Source organism: Amblyomma mixtum, chromosome 3 (assembly GCF_055824585.1).
Source record: "Amblyomma mixtum isolate Tamu chromosome 3, ASM5582458v1, whole genome shotgun sequence".
NCBI classification, from domain to species: Eukaryota; Metazoa; Arthropoda; class Arachnida; order Ixodida; family Ixodidae; genus Amblyomma; species Amblyomma mixtum.
In genome coordinates this window covers 232,889,881-232,914,892 of record NC_143014.1, presented here as the reverse complement: position 1 = coordinate 232,914,892, position 25,012 = coordinate 232,889,881, and the positions used below count along the sequence as shown (strand labels likewise).

The window sequence follows — 25,012 nt, the reverse complement described above, 5'->3', positions numbered from 1 at the left end:
ATCTGCAGACCACTGGAGTGGTCGAACGCTTCAACTGTGCCATTTGATATAACGCTCATGCGCCCGTGAAGAATATGGTGCCTCTCTTCGCGTTGTTCGTCTGTACTCTTCGTGTCCCTTTCATAGTTTTGGGAAGAGTGGCGGATATCCTTTGTTTCCTTTCTTCATTTTTGTCTTTTGTTCTATACATTTTCATAGGTTAACGGATTTTTACCTACCAAAGCAAGATGCCTTACTCGGCGTTGAGAGCGTGATCTTCAGAATCATTTTGTATGTAGCCAACGGTGCTAGGCTCTGCCCGCTACGGATTTCTTACAGCAGCAGTTGAGGCAGCGGGATTTCTATTGCAGTATAAACCCGCGACCAACGACATACACGCGAAGCATTAGAATGCTCATCATCATCAGCAGCCTATGCACACTGCAGGACAATGACCTCTCTCATATTCCTCCAGTTAACCCTGCGTTGTGCCAATGTGGCCACCTTATCTCCGAAAACTTTCTAACCTCATCAGCCCAGTTGGCTTTCTTCCACCCCCCCCCCCCCGGCTCACCTTCCCTTGGAATTCATTCCATTTACCAAAGGGCCCATCGGTTATTCTTGCCTTCGCCTTACATGCCCTGCCTATACCCATTTCTTCTTCTTGGTCTCAACTATGATATCATTATCTCGCGTTTCTTCCCTGATCAGTTCTACTCTCTTCCTGTCTCTTAATATTACATCCACATTTTCCTCTCCACAGGTCACTGCGCTCTCCTCAGCTTATTTTCAAACCTTTTCGTTAGCCTCCATGTTTCCGCCCCATAGGTGAGTGCTGGCAAGATGCAAGATACAAGCGTTACATACTTTTTTTTAAGGCGGAAGCCTTTAATGCCTCATTGTTGTAAGCAGGAGCTGTCGACAGAAATGTCACGCTTTTCAATTGGTCGAAATGGTCGTGACGTCACAGTGCGCGAATTTCAAACGAGGCCAATTGTACTTTGGCCCCATGCAACCAACCAACCATGCAACCAATTAAAGGGATGGCATAGTCATAATCCAAGTAATATGAATAAACGAATTAATAAAACCAAGTAGAAAACCAATAAAACCCCAATTCTTCGAGTTAGGGAATCGAACCAGGGTCTCCGGAGTGCGAGACGAGCATGCCAACCACTCCGCCATGTCAGCTCGATGGTTTGAAATGAACAAAGGCGCGTCTAGTGAATACGGTGTCTTCGTTCACTCCCACCTTCACTTCCCTTACGGCGAGGTTCAGGTGTCCACCGAGATATGCGAGACAGATACATATCCTTTCCTCAAAAACCAATTTACCGACGAGCGAGGCGTCGAGCCGAACGGGTGATGGCGTTCGGTGGACTCCCTGGCAGCGCTGCAAGACGCTGTCGCGTTCCACACCCAGAGGCGTAGCTTAACATCTTAACCACACATCAGTGACACAAGCACCAACACCGCGCTCGCCTCACCGCACTTTAGGTCAATAAAGCGCCCCTCTGAATTCGATGGTGCGCATCTTTTAGGGAGAGCGGTAAACAGCTATTCATGATCTGAGAGTGCCTACCAAGTACATACCGTCCCATCTTTTAATCTCCTAGTTATTTCGTTCTGATGGTACAGGTCAGCCTTTATACCTGCTCTAAGTAAATGCGTTCCCTGATGACACATAATGCTTGGCTCTCTAACGCAAACTTCTGGTCCCTTCCGAGATTGCTGAACATTACTACAGTTTTCCGCGGATTAGTTTTTAGACCTACCGTCTTGTTTTGCCTGTCTAAATCCAAACCATGAAATTCAATACATACCCTTACCTAGCACGTGCAATGTCATCGGCAAATAAGAGATTACTAAGATATTGTCCTTTGATTTTTTTTTTCTCCAAACCTTCCCAAATAAGTTGTCTGAATACATCCTGTAAACCACGTTGTGCGTGCTACTGCAGAGATCATGTCTTCCTGCCTGATTTCGTTTTTGTAACTTTCTCTCTTGTGGTCTGTGGTAGCTGTGCAGCCGCTACATATATGTTCCAGTGCCTTTACATGTGCGTAATCTGCACGCTTCCACGTTCCGCAATAGCCGCATGACTGATAAGGTTAACTCATCACAAAGGTGGCTCTAATTCTAACAGGGCTTACCTCAGTAAATACATTATAGCCAACGTAAAGTAGGCTTTTGACTTGTGGGGTTTAACGTCCCAAAGCGGATCAGGCTTTGAGGGAAGCAGCATTGGAGAGATGCGGACAATTAACCACCTGTGGTTTACCGTGCGCTGATATTGCACGCACAGTACACAGGCCTCTAGGATTTCGCCCCCATCAAAATGCAACCGCCGCAGCCGAGATCGAACCCGCGTCTTTCGGGTCAGCAGCCGAGCACCATAACCACTGAGCCGCCGGGGTGGCTCCAACGGACAGTAAGCTGATGTATTTGCAGTTTTTCAAGTCTTTCATTTAGAATAGGTTTATGTTCGCATTCTTCCGAGATTTCGGTGCGCTCCAGGTCATGAGGAATTAAGTTTTAATGCGGCAGCATTAAGGCCCCTTTTTCAAGGCCGAAATCGCGGTGGCGTGTCGTCCGCGTAACCACTCCAGCGCCCCAAGCGGCCCGGGACTCAAATAGCGCTCGCAGCTGAGTTCTGACTGAACAGCGCCAGAAGGAGCCGCGGAGGGTAGAGCGAGCCCGCTTTGTTCGTTGCATTACACCATCGACATCGCACGAGCTCAGCGTCTAGTGCACCGCGCTGTGCTCAGTCGCGTTCACGCTTGCACTTGCGATGGTTGCCCCCCGTCCCTCAACAAGTAATGACAATGCGACAGACCGGCGTGCTTGGCGCGCCGAATTCCGGCGGATAAGGCTACAGTGGCAATGGAAGAGCAAGACGTTAGGGCTTAGCAGTACGAGCGGCCGAAGTTGAACCGGGGCAGAGCGGAAAAGACGCGATGTTCCAGTGGTGCGAGCAGCACATTAAAAGTAAGTGGGTAACAACTTAAAAACATGAATGGCAAGGGGAGTCGAGACGGTTGGCACTCTGCAATAGTAGATTCGTCACATCTCATTGAATTATCGCATGTCAACTTTTCTAACATAGTCTCCCCACTATCCTTCAGCAGACATGCCGCTACCTGATCCCCACCAGCCGCTTTCCCCTTTTGCACTGCTTCTGAAGCTTTCTTTACTTAATCTTTCGTCTCCAGTGGAACATCCGATTCCTTCACATCACTGCCTCCATCATAAGCGCCCGATTATTTCACCTACTATAAAGATCCCTGCTGAAGAATTTTTGAGCTGCATTACTTATCTTATGTATATTTCCGTGATACTGTCCTCCTAGCATCTTAGTGCGTACATCGAATGTTTGCCTATGCTACCTTCCTCTTGACCACTTTTAGGATGCCTGCGTTTTTTAGAGCATGCTCTATTCCTCCATTTTATTATTTTTTATGCCAGTTACCTTATGTTTATTGATTACCTTTGGCAAGTGTGCCAGTTCAGTGCTATTCACGGGGTTAGAGGCTTTCATACTTTGGCGTTTCTGAATTAGATCGTTCGTATAGCTTGCCAGTATCCTGTCTAGCTACCCTACCCCCCACTTCTATTGCGCACTCCGTGACGATAATGGTGAGGGTATCATTTGAACACTAAGGTCTTCGTCCTCGCCCAAAGAGGAATATCTGCTCTGCAACGAGATCGCGAATTCCTGTATCTTTTTTTCTTATCGCTAACTCGTTGACGTGCTTCTTTTTTACGATGTTCCTCCGTTCCCTGTGCAAGTCTAAACTAATTCGAGACCTCAACATCCTGTGGTCACTATATGTCATCTAGCCGCGCACCTCCGCATTATGTACGATGCCGGGATGCGCGCACAATATGAAGTCTATACCTTTCTTTTTCTGTTCAGTCTCGCCATTCGGGCTCTTCCAATCCACTTCCGGTTCTACAGTTTGCGTGAGAAGATATTCGGGATCAGTAAACTATTTCATTCTGCGAATTCCGCTAATTCCACGCTGCTTTTCCTAGAGCCCATTCCATAGTCCCCTACCAGCTTCTTGTCTATCTCGGCATTGAAGTCGCCCATCAGAACAGTTCACTGCCCTTTTACGCTACTCATTGCTGATTCCACGTTGTTATAGAACCTTTCGACAGCAGGTGCGCAGGCTTGTACAATCTTCAATTTGTATCTCTTACTAAGCTTAATTACGATAACTGCCACCCTCTCGTTAGTTAAGTAAAATTGTTCTATGTTACCAGCTACATCCTCAACAATTACGGAGACCACTTGAGACTACTTACGTGTTTTGAGTGCGAAAGGATTAACCCATCATGAGCTCTATTGTGAGGTTCATTAAATATTCCTATTCTAATGACACGCCTACTCATTAGCATATAGCCCCGCCGCGGTGGCTCAGTGGTTATGGCGCTCGGCTGCTGACCCGAAAGACAGGAGTTGGATTCCAGCTGCGGCGGCCGAATTTCTAAGGAGGCGAAATTCTAGAGGCCCGTGTACTATGCAATGTCAGTGCACGTTAAAGAACCCCAGGTGGTCGAAATTTCTGGAGCCCTTCACTACGGCGTCCCCACAACCTGAGTCGCTTTGGGACGTTAAACCCCAATAAACCAGTCATTAGCATATAGAGAAAAAGAGACGCGTACTATAGGTTCGCATTTATTCATCAGAAAGAGCAACGCGGTTTTGTGGACTTTAGGTTGCAGAGTCGCCTCGCAATCCGAAGGCCCCTGGTTCGATCCCGCGCACCTTTGGCAGAGATATTATTTTGCTTTACTGCACACCTATCTTACACTTGATCAAATGTTTAGAGGAATCAACCCCAAGATGGAGTAGATTTGTAATAAGGGAGTAATTACTTATTGAGTAATAGTCAATGAGTAATTACTCACTGATTACTTACCTCATTGTCTACTGCCGACATCATGAGAGAGCATGGTGACGTCACTGGAGGTTTTCGGACCACCCTGCCCATCAACACCGCCGGGTTACGTTGCCGATGAGCCAGATTCTCGAAAGACCCCGCGTACATACTATGATTCACATTTGCCTTTTACCGAACTCCTAAAAACCGCATAATTTCTGCAGCGCAAGTGTGACTCGAAGTAGGACTGTACTCACTTGGCTGCCACAAAAGCCTCTTTTCAAGAAATGCGTAATAATAGCCTTCCATGTGGGTTGATTTGTACAAACGAGATTTCTGCTCCCAGCAGCCCATCTTCCGAGTCTCTCGCGCTTTTCCATGTGATTTCTTGTAACTTTGATTTAAATACGTATTCTTTCATGCATGCGCTTAACTAAAGATGCGCCATAAAACATTGTTGCATGTTTATGTAGTCCCAAAGGTTCGTAGCAGAGAGCATGGAGAAAACTAAGAAGAGAAGAGTGGTTGGACGCACGGCTGCAAACTTTTCTGTTCATTCAAGGAGCCACCGAAGCTTGAAATATGTATTCGTATTAACGCTGACTGGATGAACTTTGCTCGGGTCTGACTAGGATATAATGCTTTACATTAATAAAGAATAGGATAACAAAGCTTAGGGACCCCCTATTCGCGCGGAGTGCGGCGGCCTTCCGGTGTGTACTCGCGGGGGCTTTAGAACTGGAGTCCGGCAACATCCGGATTGCGTTAGCCGCTCGCAGTGCCATTTCGGCTAAAAAAGTGAAACGCTAAATTCTAAACCTCACAATATTTTATTGACACTTTTCAATACTCCAGTATAAGCAATGATTAGTAAAAAAGAATTTTATTTTTTGTTAAATTCGTATTTTGTTAAATTCAGTAGTCTCTAACCTATTTTTTAGCCGATTAACAGCAATCTGTTTGAACATCATGCGCGTTCTGACGTCGTATCTCCATGGTGACGAAACAACGCGCACTCGCTAAGCCTAGCAGCTGTCTAAATCCCGATGCCGTCTTAAAATTTGCGCCATTTTATCACTACAGTTTGTGGTGCGGGCATCTTCAGAAAAATTAAGTGCTTCGTGCACAACTCATTGGCCGCGTATGCGAGACAAAGTGAAACGGCAGCGACGAAATGATGGTGAGGAGAGCGGCCCCCCTTCGCCCGACGTTGCTATGCTTCCCGACCCCATCTGGACTTAGGGCGCCACGATGTATCGACGCTGTTCCGCCAACTACCCAAAAGACGTTTGCGTTCTACGCATGCGCACTGGCGCCCCGATATTCCCAAATCCCATAACCGATAGGGTCACCCTATTCTAAATGTCTCCATTAATCTGGACCATCATTAAGCATTACGACATCCCATTTAATACTCGCTAGCTCCTCAAACAGGACGGCTAGACTAGCCTCACTGCATAAGGCTCTCGCATCAAACGTTCCCAGGTTCAGTTTCCAAAGGAAACCTGTCCGGATCCAGAGATTCTTAGCCCCCTTCGCGACGTCACATGTCTGTCCATCGCTTTATTCAGTAGCTGCGGCCGGGCGTTAATTAGTGCATTCATATTGGAGGTGGTGGCGAAGTACTACACCAGAGGGGACAAACCCTGTTCTTGTGAGACGTTGCGTTGTGCGCTCTGGTCGTCAGTGTCAGGCCGCACGCCAGGCCTAGTTACTCAATTCCATCGACATGATTTTTTTCCGGCGGAGAATTACGTGGCATCGGAATTCGAATCGCGGTCCTCTTGCACGCGATGCGGATATTCTACCTGTACGCCATCACTGCATCCTGCTCAGGATAGGACGCCCTAAATTCGGGGCACCTGTCACCTTCCGATACAGCGGTGTACAAATAATTAGCTAGAAGCAAGCTATAGAAGAGAGGCTGACCACGTCTGGATTGTCTTGGTCACTCGCCGCGCACTCCAGAAGAAAGGCGAAAATTTTAATAATACTTTTATCAAGATTCTCATTTATCTAACACAACATTATTTTTCCTTTTTATCCTATAATTTACATGCCTCTTTATATATTTAGTAATTTGCAGCTGCAAACAACTTTTTTTTATTGCAAGTGAGTTCTTTGGTGCTCCTCGAGGCTAAAAGAAATATTCTTTGGCCGTCCCGCTCTTTTTTTTTCGCTTTACTTCCACGACGGGCCAACTGAGAAGTCGCCGCTAGGTGTGTCAGCAGTGAAGTCGATATGCTATATTAAATATATGTTGCATGATCACTAAATAATTCTCATACTGACAGAACGTAGGTTCAGATAAGCGAGAGTCTCCTTGCCTATCGATTTCCCCGCGAACGTAAGATACGTTGCTTCGGCAACGACACTGATGATAGAGCAAGCAGCTTTTTCTTCGGTGCGCTCCTCAATGTTCCCTTACACTATAGATTTCGTCTACGCACGCTGTTTCTCAAGTTTTAAGCCTGGGTTGGCCGCCAGCCCAAAATACCAAAAAACCCCGACCGGACGGGTGTTCCCCTATAATGCCAAGCCAAAAATGTAGATTCCCAACCATACAGCTTAAAGGGGGGGACGGCCGATGCATTAAACCCCACCTCTCCAGATATGGAGTACTTCAGAAACTTTCCATGTTATCAAGATGACAAAATAAAATCTGAGGGTCATGGAATAGCACCTTACACATTGATTTCTTTTTCTTTTTACTCTTAGCTCCTTCCTTCTGTCCACATGTGGCGCAATGTGCTGAAATATGCAATCTTGTCGGGTCACTAAAAGACAAAAAACGCTCTCGCAGCCACACATTGATGCACGTGGCCTGTCTGGCGACTTTAACTGCGACCACACGACAACTGAACCTTGTAAACAACTCCTACCTTACAAGGCGCATAGCCTATTTTGTGCCTAACACCACATCCGATGGGTGGTGGTTGAGGAGTTGACGGGGTGGATTATCTAGTAAGCAAGGACTTGCGTGCAGTTGTGTCGGACAAATATGTTTTTTTTTTTCGACTTTCTAAAATGACCTGTTGTCGCAGAACGCTTAATCCGTTGAGGAAAATAATTTATGTGGTCTCATTGAAGAGTGGCGAGGTTAAAGGCATGGCAAGAGAATTGCTGCTGGTTTTCGGACAAGAGCGGTTGGCTGATAGCGTTGGAAGAGCGAATTTGGGTAAACTAAGGGTGTTCTTGACTATAAGGACCCGCAAGCAAGAGATGTCATTCCGTACAATTGTGTCAGAAAGGGGCACTTGGGAGGTTTCGGCGTATTTACAGCGGCATTTGTCTGCTCTCTCCATTTAAGACCCGTTCAGGTTAAGAAACTCGCTGACTTCGTTGAGTTCCGAATGCTCCATGAGCCGGTGGGCTCTGACACCCTCATTGTCAATGTGGTGGATTTGTTTTATTCCGTCCCCCATTCCACCGCAACAAGTTACGCAAGGGATTCCACAGTGCCAGAAAAAGAAACCGCCTTTCGCAATAAGTGGGGTATTTCAGTTGAAGCCTTTCTTGAAGTTTTGGATTTTTACCTCGGTTTGTGAAGGGACGGAATGATCTTTACGTACACAAGAAAGGAATATGCAAAGGCTCGGGGGTGGCTTCTATACGAAGTGACATTTTCGTTCCCTTCCCGCATCTACACGACATGATGAAATAAAGGAGTTGTTCTCGTTGCAGCGGCCAGAACAAGACTCAGTGCACAGATACTGAGTGTGATCAAAGCTGCAAAGAAAAACACAAGAACAAGACAGACTTGAAGGACGTGGCCGGACACTGCAGGGAAAATAATTGCGTTTGCACCCATGTCATCCGTGAGTATTCTTTCAGTCGTCTTTATAGTCAAGTGGACATGAAGGGCAGGCTTATCTACCGCAGTATCAAGTAGAGCATCACTTTCTGTCGCCGCGACTACTGGCAAGAAAGAATACGCGCAGGCAAAAATTGTAAGTGTAAGAAGTTGTAGCGTTCTCCGCCCACGCTTTGCCTGTAGCGGAGATTCGGAAGCACGACGTGCGATATGCACGATGCCATCACTGGTATGGTCACGGTTGAGTACATAAGCTGCAAAGTCACGCTGCAACGCGGTGTCAAAAGCACAGTTCTTGGCTAAGCTACGGGGCTTAGGTGCCGCAAATTCAACCCAGCTGTACAAAAGGCAGGCTGGCAGATAACCGAGAAGGGATTGTAAAAATATGGCTCAAATAGCGGAGAATGCGGTACATTTGGCAATTTGCCCGATCTAGGGGTGATGTATGGCGCCCGAGAAAAGGACTCGGCGGTCACCCCGATCATTTATTTTATTGACTGCATAGGCATCAAGCGCTCTTCTCCTTGTGGCGATCGTATTTTGTCAGACAATTTGCTCTCCAGGGTGCAAAAATCAGACAAAGGCACGAAAGAAATAGGCGCTTTTAATTTCTAAGAGCAGAAAGCTGGGCGAGTTGATAAATATGCGTGGTGGAAAAAAGCGCGTGAAGTAGCGTTGAGATTTGTATTTTCATCGCAACATTTTTCTTGATCAGGCACTTCCTTTGCAGGATTTATAACGTCGTTTAAAATAGCGCAACGATAACGGCGATTTGAAGAACTGCATATGGCGCTAATATACATTTACCTTGAGACCATCAGTCGAATCGGGGAAGCCCTCAGGTTTTCCCCCTTTAACCCTTTTGGCTTTTTACTTTCCTTGGGAGCATTTATTTTTTAGCTGTGTTGTTCTTCACTTACACTTGTTACTTTTTATGAAATTCAACTTCTAACAAAGCAACGAGTCTAAGTGAACAACAGCACAGCTAAAAAATAAAAGCTGTCAAGAAATACAAAGGGGAAAAAGGGCCGAATTATTTTTTTCTATATATCAAATACTGCAGGTCATTAGAACGGGCTCTGGCAGGAGGAGCAAGAAGAATGCAACATGGCATGATATTTAACAACTTAATCAATATCATTCTAATTAATAAGCATAGTATGTAACAACGTAAGTAACAAATTAATTACAATGAGACACGTTCCACAGTAATCTGAAAAATTTTACACAAATGCGAAACATGACTATGGATAGAAAGTAATCAATTCGTCAATAGATTCAATGGTCATCATCACATCAGAAGGCAGCTTCTTCCAGTCCTCAGTTGTGCGTGCATAAAAAAGTACTTAAAGGCGTTTATTATGGCATGGCACGGAGTAAGAGATTGGGTATCATGGTGTCTTTTCGGTCGAGTAGTAAGAAGCACAAGATAAGGTCGAGAACTAAGAAGGTTTGTTGTTTTTAAAGGAAAGTAGAACTTTTCGCCTCTGAATTTTTCTTCGTGCTAGCAGTAATGGGATGGCATGTTCTTTCATTAAAACGGAGGGAGAGTCAATAGTGCGATACCTCGAAAAGATGAAGCTTGCAGCTATCCGATGGATAGACTCCAGCGCCTCAATATTCTGCATGATGTAAGGGTCCTTGTCCGTACAAGCGTACTCTAGTTTTCTTCTTATGGGGGCTTGGTGCGCTTAATTTTTTACCCTAGAAGGATCGTTTTTTTAGTTTCTGGCGAAGAAAACCTAATTTCAGGAGGAGGACGAGCACATACTGGCTGCATGACTGTTCCAGCTTAGACGGTTTGTTATAGTAACACCGGGATATTTATATTCACTAACTTCTACAAGGGCATGCGATGGTAGGAAATGGTTTATGGAAAAGAATGCACAATTTGTGTTGCAAATTTTCATAAAAACTCTTCTTTCGGCAGTAAGTTGCATATCCCAATTGCTAAACCATGTGTCTATCTTCTAGAGGTTAAAATTAAGGCAAACTTGGTCACTAGGGCTGTCGATTTCGTTAAACAAAATGCAATCATCAGAAAAAACAGTCTAAATCGAACTTGTTCAGTTAAAACACAAACAATATCATTTACATATATCAGAAATTACGACGGTCCTAGTTCGTCTCCTTGTGGAACGCCTGAAGTAACTGGTAAGGAATATGAGTGATAACCGTTTATTATAACAATTTTTATACGGTCGGCGAGATGTGACGAAACCCACGTAACTACAAATTTAGGAAAAACTAATCACTTCCAGCTTATATATCAGTTTATGATGTGACACAACATCCACTGCGTTTCAGAAATCTAAAAAAAATTATATGGACGTGTCCTCAGGGGTTAAGGACTATTGAAACGGAGGAAGTGGGGCTGAAAGATGAAAATGTGAGCGACATCCCCGATTTCATTAAGATTCTCAACGTAATGTACTTGTACGAATCACACGCTAACCAACAACACCGACCAAGAATCTTTTAATATCTGGATATTGTGCCGTTGCCTAGCCACAGCGACTTAAGTAAAACAAAATCAAAATCCACGACTGCGAGTCGAACCCGCGGCGGCGCGCACAGATCAGCATTGCAGGCCGCTGCGCAAGAACACTGTTAAACTGCAACTCTGTTGCGCTGTGCATTGCACATCGTCTTCATCGTCCATTAATACTGCTGTGAAACGAATATTCGCACTTTGAGCTATGAGGCGGTAGTGACAGAGAGATGTGCGATGCATGCAGTGGCATGGACAACGCTGTGCCAGAAACACGGCACTAGAACAATACGCGTTGGCATTGACAGCATTGCTGCAGAAACGCGGCACCGGAGTACAGACCGCCGGAGTACTTTGGGCAAATAAACAATGACGATGATAAAGTTGAAGACGCGCATAAGTGGCTCCCTGTATCAGTGGAATCCTCAATCGCGCTTTCAGGTACATGCCCCCTACTTTCGCACTATAATCGGTTTAACCAAGTTAAAACTGTGCCGTCTTTACTAGTGCCACATGTACTTCTGCAAACCTTCGTTACCCTTGCACATTTTTAAAGGAAATTATAAATGCAGCAAACAAAACGTTTGGGTGCCTGACTAGGAAAACTAGAAGAGCGGATAGCTGAAATACTTGGCTACGATCCATGGTCCAAGCAGCACGGAAAGACGACTAATCAAACGGAAAATACGCCATTAATTATCTTTGTGAAAATATAAAACGTTTTCTCGCTTTTATGTAATACATGACCTAGATAGGCCGTAGTAGTTATAAGTATGAAGAATTTGCCATTGTTTAATAATTAAAAAGCAAAATGGTTGCCAAGGAAGCCTAATTAACTTAATTGTATGGTATGACCTCGCTTTAAAAGCATAATTTTTTGAGCAGGGAAACGTCCTAAAATACTCAAAACAAAACTATTGTCTATCGTTTGAAAGCGTTAGCAGCCAAACGTGCGTTATATCCGAGGCTGACAAGCTGAAGTTCGTTATATCCGAGGTGGTACGCTTATGTTCATAACATTCGAGGTGAACACACTAGATTCGTTACATCCGATCGTGTCTCGTATCCGACTGAGTTCGTTTCGTGCCTGGACTCCAGACACGAAAGTTCGTTATATCCGAGGATAACATACGAGTGGTTGTTTTATTAGGTATGGCATACTAAAGTTCGTTATATCCGAGGTAGCATACCAAGTTCATATCGGTAGCATACTAAGTTCAATTATAGCCCGCTGGGCAGATTGCCACCTGCCAATGGCTGCTGACAGACGGCGGTCGCCACTGCCGCTTGCACAGAAATATCTACATCAAATAAATTTTTCTTGAATAATAAGATTAAAGTGTAGACAATTTTGATGCGTTGAAAATTTACCTTTCCACACGTTCCAGTATGAAGGGTTTTTTTTATTCTCATTGATAAACATTTTTTTGTTAAAATGCTGCAGTAGCTAAAGAGCACCGCTTCCAGCGTTGCATTGTCTGGCCAGGAAGCTGCATCATTCAAAGCTATTTGTGAATATTAATTAACTGGAAAGTTAGCATATTGCAATTATTCTAATTAAACTCTTCTCGTGAAGCTTTATAGATTCAAATAAGGAGCCTTCTAGTTTCGAACAAGCGCTAACAGTTAACAATTTGAGAGTACTAAAAGCGATACATAGCAAGAGTATCTATTTTTCGATCTATTCCTGTTGAGAGCCGTAAGCTCGCTTTGAAAAAAAAAATATATGTTGGACGCCATTTTTCCGAAACACGAGTGGCACGCGTGCCACTGGCGCTTTAATATTTATCGCTTTCTACTCGATATACAAAACTTTGTGGACAGGTTCCTGAATAGTTCGGCATTCGATTGCAACTCTTCTCCAGCTGAAGCACTTTTTTATGGCGTGTGCGAATACTCCAAATTCTCAAATAGCGAATCAAAATCCTGCTATCCCATTCGCTGAACGAATCAAATAGCGCATGCTTAAAATTATTCGACACGAATCGAATCTCTCCTCAAGTTTTCGAATAATTTTCTCGAAATTCGAATAAGGCAAGCCGCAGTTCTTTTTTTTTTTTTGATGACTGCTTCGCAAACAGAGCCCCCTCCAACGCCGCGATCGGTCAGTGCGGGAAGGACGTTTCAGTGCCGCGACGCGGTACATTCGAGTGGTAGCGTTGACAATGCTCACGTATAGAGTGTTGAAAATTATGCTTTACGGATTTTTTTCAACATACCAAAAGCAGTACGCAAAACGTCATTATTGTAAATGGGTTATGCGGCCAGGCGGACGCAGAAAAATTGTCAACGTAACCTGAGTAGTTAAAAGAATGAATTAATTAACGTTTTATTCACTGCAGTTAGCGTGCCTATCTATATTCAAAACTTAGTGGCAGTGGCATTCAAAGACTATTCTATCTTGTACAATTTTAGTAACGCGCCTGTGTCTTGAGATATGCATGTGTGTAAATTTTTCAGCCGTCTGTATAATTACGCATACCACGGCGCTCGGCATGAAGCTCCTCCCAGATGCGCCTAGACTGACAAGAATGTGGAGTCACTGGCCAGTGGCGTCGCTGCGTTTGATCGCATGCTTATCACCCACTCAAGAAGCAATCCCTCAAAGACCGCGCCCACGCCGCCGGCACTGCGATTACTGGGTTTCGCCAGCAACTCCACATTTTTGTCAGGCGGAGCGCCATAGGCAACAGCTGCATCACATCAGGGGAGAACCTCACCCTGAGTGCCGCAGTCTCACATGCGTAATTACACGGTCTGAGCTGAAATTTTAGTCATGCGTATCTTAGGGCCCAGGCACGCTAGTAAAATCGCACAAAGTTAATGGCCTTTGAATCCCACTGCCTCTACAATTTCAGTTTAAACACGCACGCGAACTGCAGTGAATAAAAAGTGAGTTATTGAGTTTTAGGTCATTAGTCAGGTTACGATGACCAATTTTCTCACGTTTGTGTCCGCCTCACCGCGTAAATCATTTACAATAATGACTTTTTTTGTACTCCTATTGGCATTTCTTTTTAATCCCCGAAGCCTAACTTTGAACAATTTGTATATGGTCTCAAGATTGGGCGACGCGACAGGTTTCAGCCTGGTTTAGCAAACCCTGTCTTCATGACCGATACCATAGGCCATGGCTCAAACTCTCGTCCCTCTTATCAACTTCTATTTGGTACGGATTTGTTTCGCTGTAGTCATCAGTACCAAAATATAATTTTCCTATGCCCCGTCGCGGTGGCTCAGTGGTTACGGCGCTAGGCTTCTGACCCGAAAGACGCGGGTTCGATCCTGGCCGCGGCGGCCGAATTTCGATGGAGGCGAAATTCTAGAGGCCCGTGTGCTGTGCGGTGTCAGTGCACGTTAAAGAACTCCAGGTGGTCTAAATTTCCGGAACCCTCCACTACGGCGTCCCTCATAGCCTGAGTTGCTTTGGGACGTTAAACCCCAATAAACCAAACTAAACCTAATTTTCTAATGAGTATATGACATGACGATAACAGAGTTATTGTACTGGTTTCGTCTTGTGTCTCCCACAGTGGAGGTCAGTGCTGCGTCTTTAGACAGAGACAGATTTAATTCCACTATTTATAGTGTCACCACTATCGCTTCGCTGTATCGCATGAGTATTCGTTTTGTAGGAATGTTCGTACATGTAGCGAGTAATCGCACAAGTGTTTCATTCGTATTCGATTCGTATTCGAATTGGTTCTTTCACTATTCGTTCGTATTTGATTCGGTTTTTAACGACACTCGTGTCCAACAATCTCGGACAAAAATTGTCAATATTAGAAAATTCTAAGATACTCTTACGGATTGAAGGTAATGATCCATTCTTCCGATATGTAGCAAAATCGTTCCTTCAAATTTTTCCCATAACTCGCTTCGAGCAGCTAAGACTTCCGCAGAAGACCAATGGGGAACGGTTTTGATGGTAGCAAAAACGTTAATAGCAAAACAATGCAAGCCTATCGATGGGTGATCTCCGGATATATATATTGGTACAGTGACTCAGTTAACCGAATTAGCACATGACATTCTTCTCAGCATAGATGCCGGTAACCAAATCGATGTCATATTCATCGATTTCTTAAAAGCTTTCGACACGGTCCTTCACTTTAAATTGTTGTGCAAACTAAAAGTAATTCTCAATAACTCTCAACTCGTTGACTGGATAGCCGATTTCCTCTCGCGCCGCTCCCAGCCCCATCTCTCTGACTTCCTGTGTGGGCAAACTCATGGAGACGATGGTACGTGACAGGTTGTCCGAGTTCATGGAATCCAAACACCTTTTCGCAGACACCATGTTCGGGTTTCGCCTACACAGATCTGCACAAGATGTCCTGCTACAACTCAATCGGGCTGTCCTCGACCCCGTGGAATGCCCTCACAATGACAAGGTCTTACTCGCCTTGGATTTGAAGGGTGCATTCGACAACGTTACCCACGAGATCATTCTCACCCACCTCTCTCAAACTAACTGCGGCAGAAATGCTTTTCAATACATTCGGCCATTTTTAACCGTCAGACAATCTTACATTCGGATCCAGGATAAAGAACAAGGCCCTTTTCATTTAGGAACCAGGGGTACACCCCAGGGCGCGGTGCTCTCTCCCCTCTTATTCAATTTGGCTATGATGCGCCTACCGGCCCAGCTGGGCGCTGTCGCCGGTGTGCAGCATGCGCTGTATGCTGATGACATCACCCTGTGGGCCACGCAGGGTTCCCTTGCAGACATTGAGGCTAACCTGCAGCAGGCGGCGACCATAGTGGACCGTTATGCTCGCCGCTGCGGCCTCCAATGCTCCACCCAAAAGTCTGAATTTGTGCACATACGCCCCTCACCAAAGTGCACAGCCAAAATTTCATTGTCTCTCGAGACAGGTCCAATCCCTGAAAATATCGAAGTCCGGGTACTGGGGCTCTTTATACATCAAGACAGACGGTCCGAAATAACATTGGCCAAACTCCGTCAGGTGGGGGACCGGTGGGCCGCTTGGTCCGCCGGGTTTCTAACAAGCGCGGGGGGTTACGATGAAGGACGCCTTGCGGCTGGCGCATGCATTTGTAACCAGTCGAATTCTATATTCGACTCCATACCTCCACCTGCGGAAGCAAGACGAGGATTCACTCGAAGTCATCCTCCGCAAAATTATTAAGCGGGCTCTAAGCCTCCCCGTGACCACCTCCAACAAGCGCCTCCTGGGGCTAGGCATGGTGAACACATTTCGGGAGCTCCGGGAAGCCCACTTGACTAACCAATACACACGTCTCTCGAAGACATCGTCGGGTCGCCGCCTCCTTGCCCGACTACACATCCAACATACCACTCTCATGGAAGAGCGCGTACGTATTCCATCCCAGTGGAGATGCGCCCTCCACGTGCGCCCTCTTCCCGCGAACATGAACCGTGAGGACCATAATGGCCGGCGCCTGGCGCGGGCGGAAGCCCTGGCCCGCCACTATGGATCGAAACCCGGCGTATTCTACGTGGATGCCTCAGGCCCCCACCATGGGGGATGGTACACAGCCGCAGTCGTCCACCAATCCAAAACAGTGAACGGCCTTACTTTCCGAGCCCGTGACATAACACACGCGGAGGAGGTCGCCATTGAGTTGGCTGCATCTGATTCCAATTCAAAAACAATTATTTCCGACTCGCGAGGGGCATGTCGGAACGTCGAGCAGGGCTGGGTACCGTATTTAGCCTACCGCATTCTTCAAAACAGCGTCTACACCGGTGACCCCGCGCACTGGCGTATCGTTTGGGCTCCCGCTCACATGGGCCTTGAGGGAAATGAGGCAGCTGACGCCGCCGCCCGCGCGCTCTCTCACCGGACATTCCCCTCCGACCCTGACGATCAGGAACTCGAATTTATTCCAGCTTACACCTTCAAAGACATCGTTTTACTCTATCAATCTGGCCATGGTCTTTATCCCCGCCCGTGTAAAGGTCTGTCAAAGGCGGAGGAGCGGCTTCTGCTCCGCCTGTATACTAATACTTTGCTGTGCCCGGCAGCTCTGAAACACTTCGACTCTTCTTTCTCGGGCAGCTGTCCGCACTGTGCGGAGAAGTCTTCGGACATCTACCACATGTTGTGGGCCTGCCCCTCCAACCCTGCTATCCCCCCTCACCCCAACCAAACCCGGGAGGACTGGGAGGCGACCCTGCTCGGCTGCTCTGACCTGCAGGCCCAACGGGCCTTGGTCGCGCGAGCCCGGGCGGCGGCCGATGCCACTGGGGTCCCGAACTAGGGACCTCCACCTAGTATTTGTAAGGGCTGGCCCCCTCTGGGTCAGCTCATGCATAACCTCCTGTATTATACCTGTACATAAATGTTTTCCACCACCACCACCTCCCAGCCTGTTCGCTTCAATTCCGTCGATTCTTCCTTAGCCGATGTAACCTCAGGTGTTCCCCAAGGCTCTGTCCTTGGCCCTTTGCTGTTTTTGCTCTGCATTAATGACTTACCTGACAGTATAACCTCAAATATTCGTCCATACGCCGATGATTGCGTACTGTACCACACTATCAACTCTGTCTATGAGCATCTCCTCGTGACTTAGTCTTTTGGCACGTTCCGTGACTGGTGCAATACGTGGCAGATGAACACAAATTTCAGCAAAACAGTTCTCATGCCTTTCACCAACCGCCTATTACCTTCTAATTACGACTATGTATCACTGCAAAGGGTACATGAATATAAATATCTTCGCGTCGTTTTTTCTCACAATATGACATGGTCAAAACACATCGATTACATCACAGCTAAAGCTCTTATAAAGGTAGGCTACATTAGGCGCACAGTACGGGATGCTCCTAAAGAGGCCAAATTGCTTATGTACAAAACTCTAATTCGCCTTATTCTCGAATACGCTTCTAATGTTTGGAATCCATACAAGCAATGCGAAATTGATCGAATAGAATATGTACAACGAAAAGCTGTAAGATTTATTTTCCGCCGCTACGGCTTTGATTTTTCACCCTCATCTGCAATGTCTTCCCTAAACTTAATGCCGCTCGCCTCCCGCCGAAAAATTGTCCTTAAAATTTCTTCACTCAATTGTCCATTCTGCTAATTGCCTTTCACAGGGTAAACATATCTCGTTTTCAAAGCCATCTGTAACCAGGAGCCATCACGATCTTAATAACCAACCTTTTTTTGCCCGCACTAACGTTTTCAAATACAGCTTTTTTCCACGCACAGTGGAGAGTTGGAATTATCTGCATGGCAACATTCGTGCATTACCAGTTTCTGATTTTGCGTCGGCAATTGAGTCGTAGCATTGTATGGTGTTGTTTTCAGCGTTTATATTTCTAATGCTTCTCATGTACCCATGTTTGCGTGGAATTGTTCCACATTTTATGTACCCACTCCTGCTATAGCCCCTAGAATGGGGCTGCATTTTCAAATAAATAAATAAAATATTATTTGTTATAGTCCACTCTTACTACCTATGGGAAAATTGCATTTATAAACTTATTCCCGTTCAAAAATGCTTTTGTCGAGAATTGTTGGCTATGTATTCGTATTTCATTCGGTTTCGAAAAAATGCTCTTCGCACACCCCTAAATGTTTTGGTTAAAAATCGTGGTGTTTTCCCCGCAGTCACCATTAAAACAAACTGAACGTTAAAAGCAACGCACATAAAATATTGAAAAAAGATTTGTGCAAACCGTTAAAAAGTTTCCAACATGCCTAAGAGGTAATCTTTATTGTGTTTTTTTTTCTGTGTTTTCAATGTGATCGATTGCATGCAGACTTATTGATCACCAAGTCTAAAAATCATATCGCTTTCAGTAATATCTCGGATAATTTTCAGCGCACTCTTATCAAGCACCGCCCATTCATTAAACATTGGAGAGCAGCCAAAATTCAGGGGGGCACTTTGTTGACCTAAAGTGCAGTGAGGCGGAAGCCTTAAAGGGCCACTGCCCAGGGTCCGGACATTTTTGAAAAACAAGCCCACTGCATAGATGAGGCATCGAAGATAACCTCTGCAAAATACTAGAGCCATGCGCGCCCCGAAAAGCTGCGAAAATTCAAATCAAAGCCCGCTCGTTCTTTCCTTCAACAAAAACAGGCCCGGCCCACTACTCTGAACCCCGCTGACGTCATGGGGGACTACTTTCGCTAAAGGCACTCCATTGGTGCATCGTTCTGACTGACGGGAGAAGGTTGGGCGTAGCCTTGGCGTCGCGTCGTCTGCACAACGCTTTCCGCAGCGCCTTCTGTTCTGGCTCATGCCTACAAACCCGCATGAAGGAACAAAAAAAAACTGCGGAGGGAGCGTGCGGCGACAGCCTTGAACCCTTGCCATAAAAAGTAAAAAATAGTAAAACTGAGGGAGTTGGTTCGCCCCCCCCCCTTCCCCCCGCCGTGATCACCTCACGAGACGCTCTGCGTACGCGCTCCCTTCTCAGATTTTTTCTTCTATGCAAGCCCCCCAAAACAAGGTTTTAATTACTAGTGCAGCAGAGCCTTTCCCTCGCTCGCCCACTTGACCGCTCCGCACACACACCGCTTATCTTTCGTGCATCTTGCGCACGCCTTGACTCCAATGAATGACATATGCTTTGGAGCGGAGAAAAGACACAAACACACAGAACACAAACACGCATGGAGAAAAGCAAACGGGCGGTTGCCGGGTCCGCGCTTCGCCGTGTGTTTCGAACACAACCTACTTCCGCCCCTCCGCTCGTGAAACGGTGGGGAGGCCTAAAAGAAAATGAAAAGGTGGCTCGTTAACTGGGAATGACAAACAGATGTATGAAATGATGCGCTCGCTAACAAGTCTAGGTGGTCGAGCCGATCGCGCCTCTCGATCGTTCAGTGTGCGGAGAAAATGCAAAAACCAAGAAAAGAATTCTATTGAAGGCGGGGCCATGACGTCGCCCTGTGACGCACTCCACAGACACCACGCCTCCGGCTTACACCGGAGAAGGAAGGGGTGATTTTGTCTTGCCGAGCCTACTCGACGAGGAGCGGGAGAGAAAAATTTCGAGGAGGAAATGGAAGGAGAGGAGGCTCGCTCAAAGTGAGGTAGAGAGTGTTTGGGACGATGGGGTGGGCAGGGGCCCTTTAAGGGCGGGGTTGCTGCTTGTGTCACTTATGTGTGATTAATATGTTGTAAGGGCAACTCCGGCGATGTTTCGATGTGCATCGATTGAAATGAAATTTTATGTCTGTATTCTTTATGATAGTCTGATGCCTCATGTAAAATTTCGCACCTTAAACCGGCGTAGTTTTTCCGCAAGCGAATTTTGAAGACAAGCGCTCCTCGACGCGAGCGGCACCCACTGATCGAGCAACTTCTACAGGCCACCCTGTTCTGTGACGTCACTGGCGGGGCGGCGTGTCAGGCTGGTTGGGCGCGCGCTGGCGCTGGAAGTGCAGGGGAAAATTGAAAATTGGTTTTGAGGAATGTAAATGACGCAGTAATGGACACCCGAACCGCGACGTAAGGAAGGAGTGAAAGAAGAAAGGAAGAAAGAGGTCCGTAGTGGAGCTCTCCGGAATTATTTCGGCCACCTGTGCTATTTCGCGCCATCTCAGCGTGCCTGATGTGATGTGTATGCCAGAGTCATGGGTCACGGCAACTTCTGTTGTGCTGTGGGGTGCACAAATTCTTGATCTGTGACAACGGGCGTGATCTAGCGTAGGTTTCCTAGCGATAAGAACCTTCGCGACAAGTTGGTGAGAGCTGTCCGCCGTGTAAGCTGGTCTCCGAGGAAGCATTCCAGCTTGTGCTCGGAACATTTCGCGCCACAGTGCTATGAAGACAGCGTGTACTTCAAAGAGAGCTTTGGACTCGCTAAGGCTTCGTTTAACTGGCGCTTGAAGGCATATTATGTGCCAACGTTATTCTAGTACAACCGTCTATGGCAGCGGCCAGCTGAACGAAGCGCGGCCGTCAAGAAGAAGCGGTATGTTGGATTGTAGAACTGTAGCTGGTGGGAACTCACTTCGAAAAGCTCGCCGTCGAGATAAAGCTTCGCAGAGAGGACTGTAGGTGATGCATGCCCCTGTAAGGATGTTGTGCACCGCGGCAACGTTCCGGCAGCAGATTTTTTCATTAGGCTGGGTCGGCCGGCACTGGCCACACGAACAGCTGTCGGCGGGAGCATCTCATTAACGTTTGTTCTGACGACTCTGTCACAAATGCATGCACGAGAAATGACTCAAGTAATCACTTCTCCGAGTTCAGACCTTCTCCGTGCTGCAGGTGACGCGGCCTGTGGTGTGACTCGGCTGGCTCGCGCGGTGGTGGATTATACCTGAAAGGCGACTCGTCCAGTCCAAAATCGTCGAATGAGTCGTCTTCTAAAGACTCGCTGGTCTCGGAAAAGCTGTCCTCCGCGCTTTCAGTCATGTCGACAGCGCGGCTCAGGGTTAGTTGCATGGAGGAAGGAAAAAGAGAGGAGAGGCCCTTTCCACACAACACCATGGGAGAAAAATGTGGAGGAAATCACGTGGTTTTTTTCGCGATCGGGAGGCCACCTAGTCCGGGCAGCTTAGCAACGGCGTCGTAGTTGCTGCTTGCAAGCCGGGCGGTAGCAGACGACCGCGGCGTAGCAGTTGCGGTGCGGCGTACTTTTCTTAACTGCTCGAGTTTGTTTTTGATCGTGCTCACAAGCTTATGTTGGCGCCGTTCACTCATATCTCAGGCGGAATTCGCTGCAAAACTCTCGTTGTTGCGTGCATTGATTTCAACGTGCTCGACCACGATCGCACGGGCATTTCGTCAACTGCGTCACTGCTCGGAGCCGTCGGGAGACCGCCGCTGCTTACTGAGGAGCACTCGCGCTGTTCGTTTACCAGTGATTCAATACACCGTGCGCTAGAGAGGTCGTCGGCGTATTGCGCGGACGTTTCGCGTCCTGTGCGTGCAGTGTGCGTGTGCCATTCGCGCTCCCGTTTCCATCGGCAGTGAAACCTCGTTGCTATTAGGCGTGCTCTTGCAACGCTCTAGTGATCGTCACTGGTGGTAGTGTAACTATTTTCGTTTTTCGCGATTGCGCTTGTGTGAGCAGCGGGGGCCATGACATCGGTGGAGGGCGATATTTTAAAGGAAGCCGCTGCGCTCGCTTTGCATACTTGCACGCCCCTGTTATACGCCGCCGGTAAAAATGAAAAGATAGAGACCCTGCGCTTAAACAATACCTTAGAGATTTTTTTTCTTTAATAAAGGCGAAGGGTTAGTTTTGTTCACTGCAATATCTACATAAAGATACGAATGCACACAGGATGCCGAGAACTTCATTTGTAAAAAACATTTATTTTCTCACAAAAAAACAACTCGCACGAAAAAACGCGGCTATTTACAATATCTTCACATCATATACAACAACACAAAAGCTTCTGCTCTATAACAAAGTCATCAACTGCAAACAAATGACATTTGTCAAAACTTCAACCCCATACGCAAACCTGCGCTCGGCTGCAGGTCCTTTAAAAAAAGCACTTTTTATTTTCGCGATACCTTCATTTGAGGAGAATGCAAAGGATTAAAAAGTAAACTGACGTAAAAAGGTCTGTTAATAATGGGGTGAACTGTGCCTAGAATTAAAAGGAGTGCCATACGCCGTGCGACGGTGAAGAATAAATGGGCACTCTTATTTTCGTTTCCACATTTCGTTTCCACATTTATTTTCGTTTCCATTATTTTCGTTTCCAATAAATAAATAAAACATGTGCCCCCCTCGAAAAAAATTTCTGGCTACACCACTGCTCGTGTGGAATTCGCGCGGCTAGGGGCCCGCGTTTCTCGCGTGTGCTTAGTTGTCCTTCGCCCACCGCAGTAATTGAAAGCGACGGTCACTTCCCGTGCTTACAAGAGTTGAGGAACAGGGAGGAGATTTTCGATACCGGACGAATGCCCTTCCCGGGCATCGGTGGCCGTCGTGTGGTTTCGCGCGACGAGGGGCCCACGTTTCTCGCGTGTCCTTCACCTCACCCGGTGAAGGCTAATTTCGAGCGCTGAGCTAAACAAGCAAGTATACTAGTTTCATTGAATGCAGCCTTCAACTTCAGAGTCCCAGGGACGGGCGTTGCCAAAGGGGGGCCACCGCAGATAACCACCGTAAGATAGGCCACCGCAGTAATTGAAAGCGAAGGTCACTTCCCGCGCTTGCAAGAGCTGAGATAAGTATTTTTCTCGGCTGCTACTAATTGTGACCAGGGCCGAGCAGTTGGAGACGGCGCGGAGACGACGCAGTACGAAGCAGTAACTGAAAGTAGCCGCCTGTCTCACACGGGTATTTCCGCTTTATTAACTTCTCCGCTGACGAACACCGGCATAGGGTGCCCTAAACCGGCCGGTAAGCAGCCAAGCGCCACCAGCGCGGGGATCTGTGCCCCTGCGGTAGCATGCTCCTTCGTTGGCTTTGAAACGCGCGCGCAGTAGTCGAGGGCGGGACTTATGCGATGACGTCAGCCCGGACAAGATGGCGCCGAGCTGGTTTCCGGCTTCACAAAATGTCACGTGACGGCCTCTCCTCTCTTTTTCCTTCCTCCATGGTTAGTTGTGATATCTTCGGGGACTTCATAGCGCGGCGAACCCGTTCGTGACGTCACAGTCAATACCGCACGAAGGCACCTCCCCGGTTTCGGTTTAGCGGTTTCGGTTTCGAATTTTGCGTTTTTTGCTGTTTAAAAATTATTTTACGGTTGCTTTTGAAAACCTTGTATCGTACACATTACAGGAGGTTCTTAGGAACACAAAACAGCCATTAACTTAAAATGGCTGAAAAATCGCCGGAGTTGCCCTTTAAGCTTCGCCTCTAAGAATGGATCGCGACAGTGTCTTGCAACGCTGCCAGGGAGTCCACAGAACGACATCGCCCGTTCGGCTCTGCGCGTTGCTCATCGGTAAATTGGTTTTTGAGGAAAGGAAATGTATCTGTCTCATATATCTCGCTGGACACCTGAACCTCGCCGTAAGAGAAGGGAGGAAGATGGGAGTGAACGAAGACACCGTTTTCACTATAGACCGTTTACAGAGGGCAGTTCTTCCGTTTGAGACCATGCTCTGTTGTGGATTGCAAGAATTGTGACAAACAGTAAAAGGGGCGTGATGCGATCGTTTGCGAGCTTCACGGAACCGAACTGCACAAGGACGTACAGTCGCGGGTAAAAAAGATTAGCACAGCTAGGTCACTGGCGATCAGAATTCGTATATCGCACCACGCGGCGCGGCGGTACGCAGACCTGACTAACGGGCCGTTTCCATGTTTGCAGCGTAGGGGGGACGGCATGAAGTAAGCTTTATCAAGCGTGCACCGCCCGAGCGTTGAAGTGCCGACCCTACGTGACTGTGCTTACGGCATTTATTTTGGCTCGGTCATCATGAGCAAAGATGGCCTCTTTTTATTACTGTTTTTCTTACGTCCGCGATGGTTTGTCAAAAGGAACTCGCGGGAACAATAGACGATAGCGCTGCTTTTAGCCAGTAATTTTGCGGTCCGTGGCAGTCCGTTGAACCCCCCTAATACTGTAGAATGGGAACGGCCCGGCACTCTCGTTATCAGCCTCTTCGCCACCCGCAGCGCCCCGCGTTGTCATTCCGGCGCTCTGGTGTTCCGTCATGTGTGCTAATCTTTTATGCGAAGCATATTAACGTAGGTTTCGGGCCTTCACGCGACGCCCGGCGGTGGCCACCATTGACCTTCAAGTGACCTTCAAGTAGGTCACGTGACATGACGTCACATGATGACGTCACACCAGCTGCAGATGGGGCCTCATATCGCGCCGTCGGTCACCTCCCGGCGGTGGCCACCATTGACCTTGAAGTGAGATCACATGATGTGACGTCACGTGATGACGTCACACCGGCTGCAGATGGGGC

General features: G+C 47.1%; 1 protein-coding gene across 1 annotated transcript in view; it reads left to right on the top strand.

The window, feature by feature from the left end:
* The window catches only part of LOC149354021 (uncharacterized), a 51,877-nt gene that overhangs the window by 1,547 nt on the left and 25,318 nt on the right, over positions 1-25,012 (top strand). Inside the window, exon 3 of the mRNA XM_089575905.1 lies at positions 8,550-8,683. Coding sequence (XP_089432031.1) covers positions 8,550-8,683 — 134 coding nt within the window. The remainder of the gene's footprint in view (positions 1-8,549; positions 8,684-25,012) is intronic.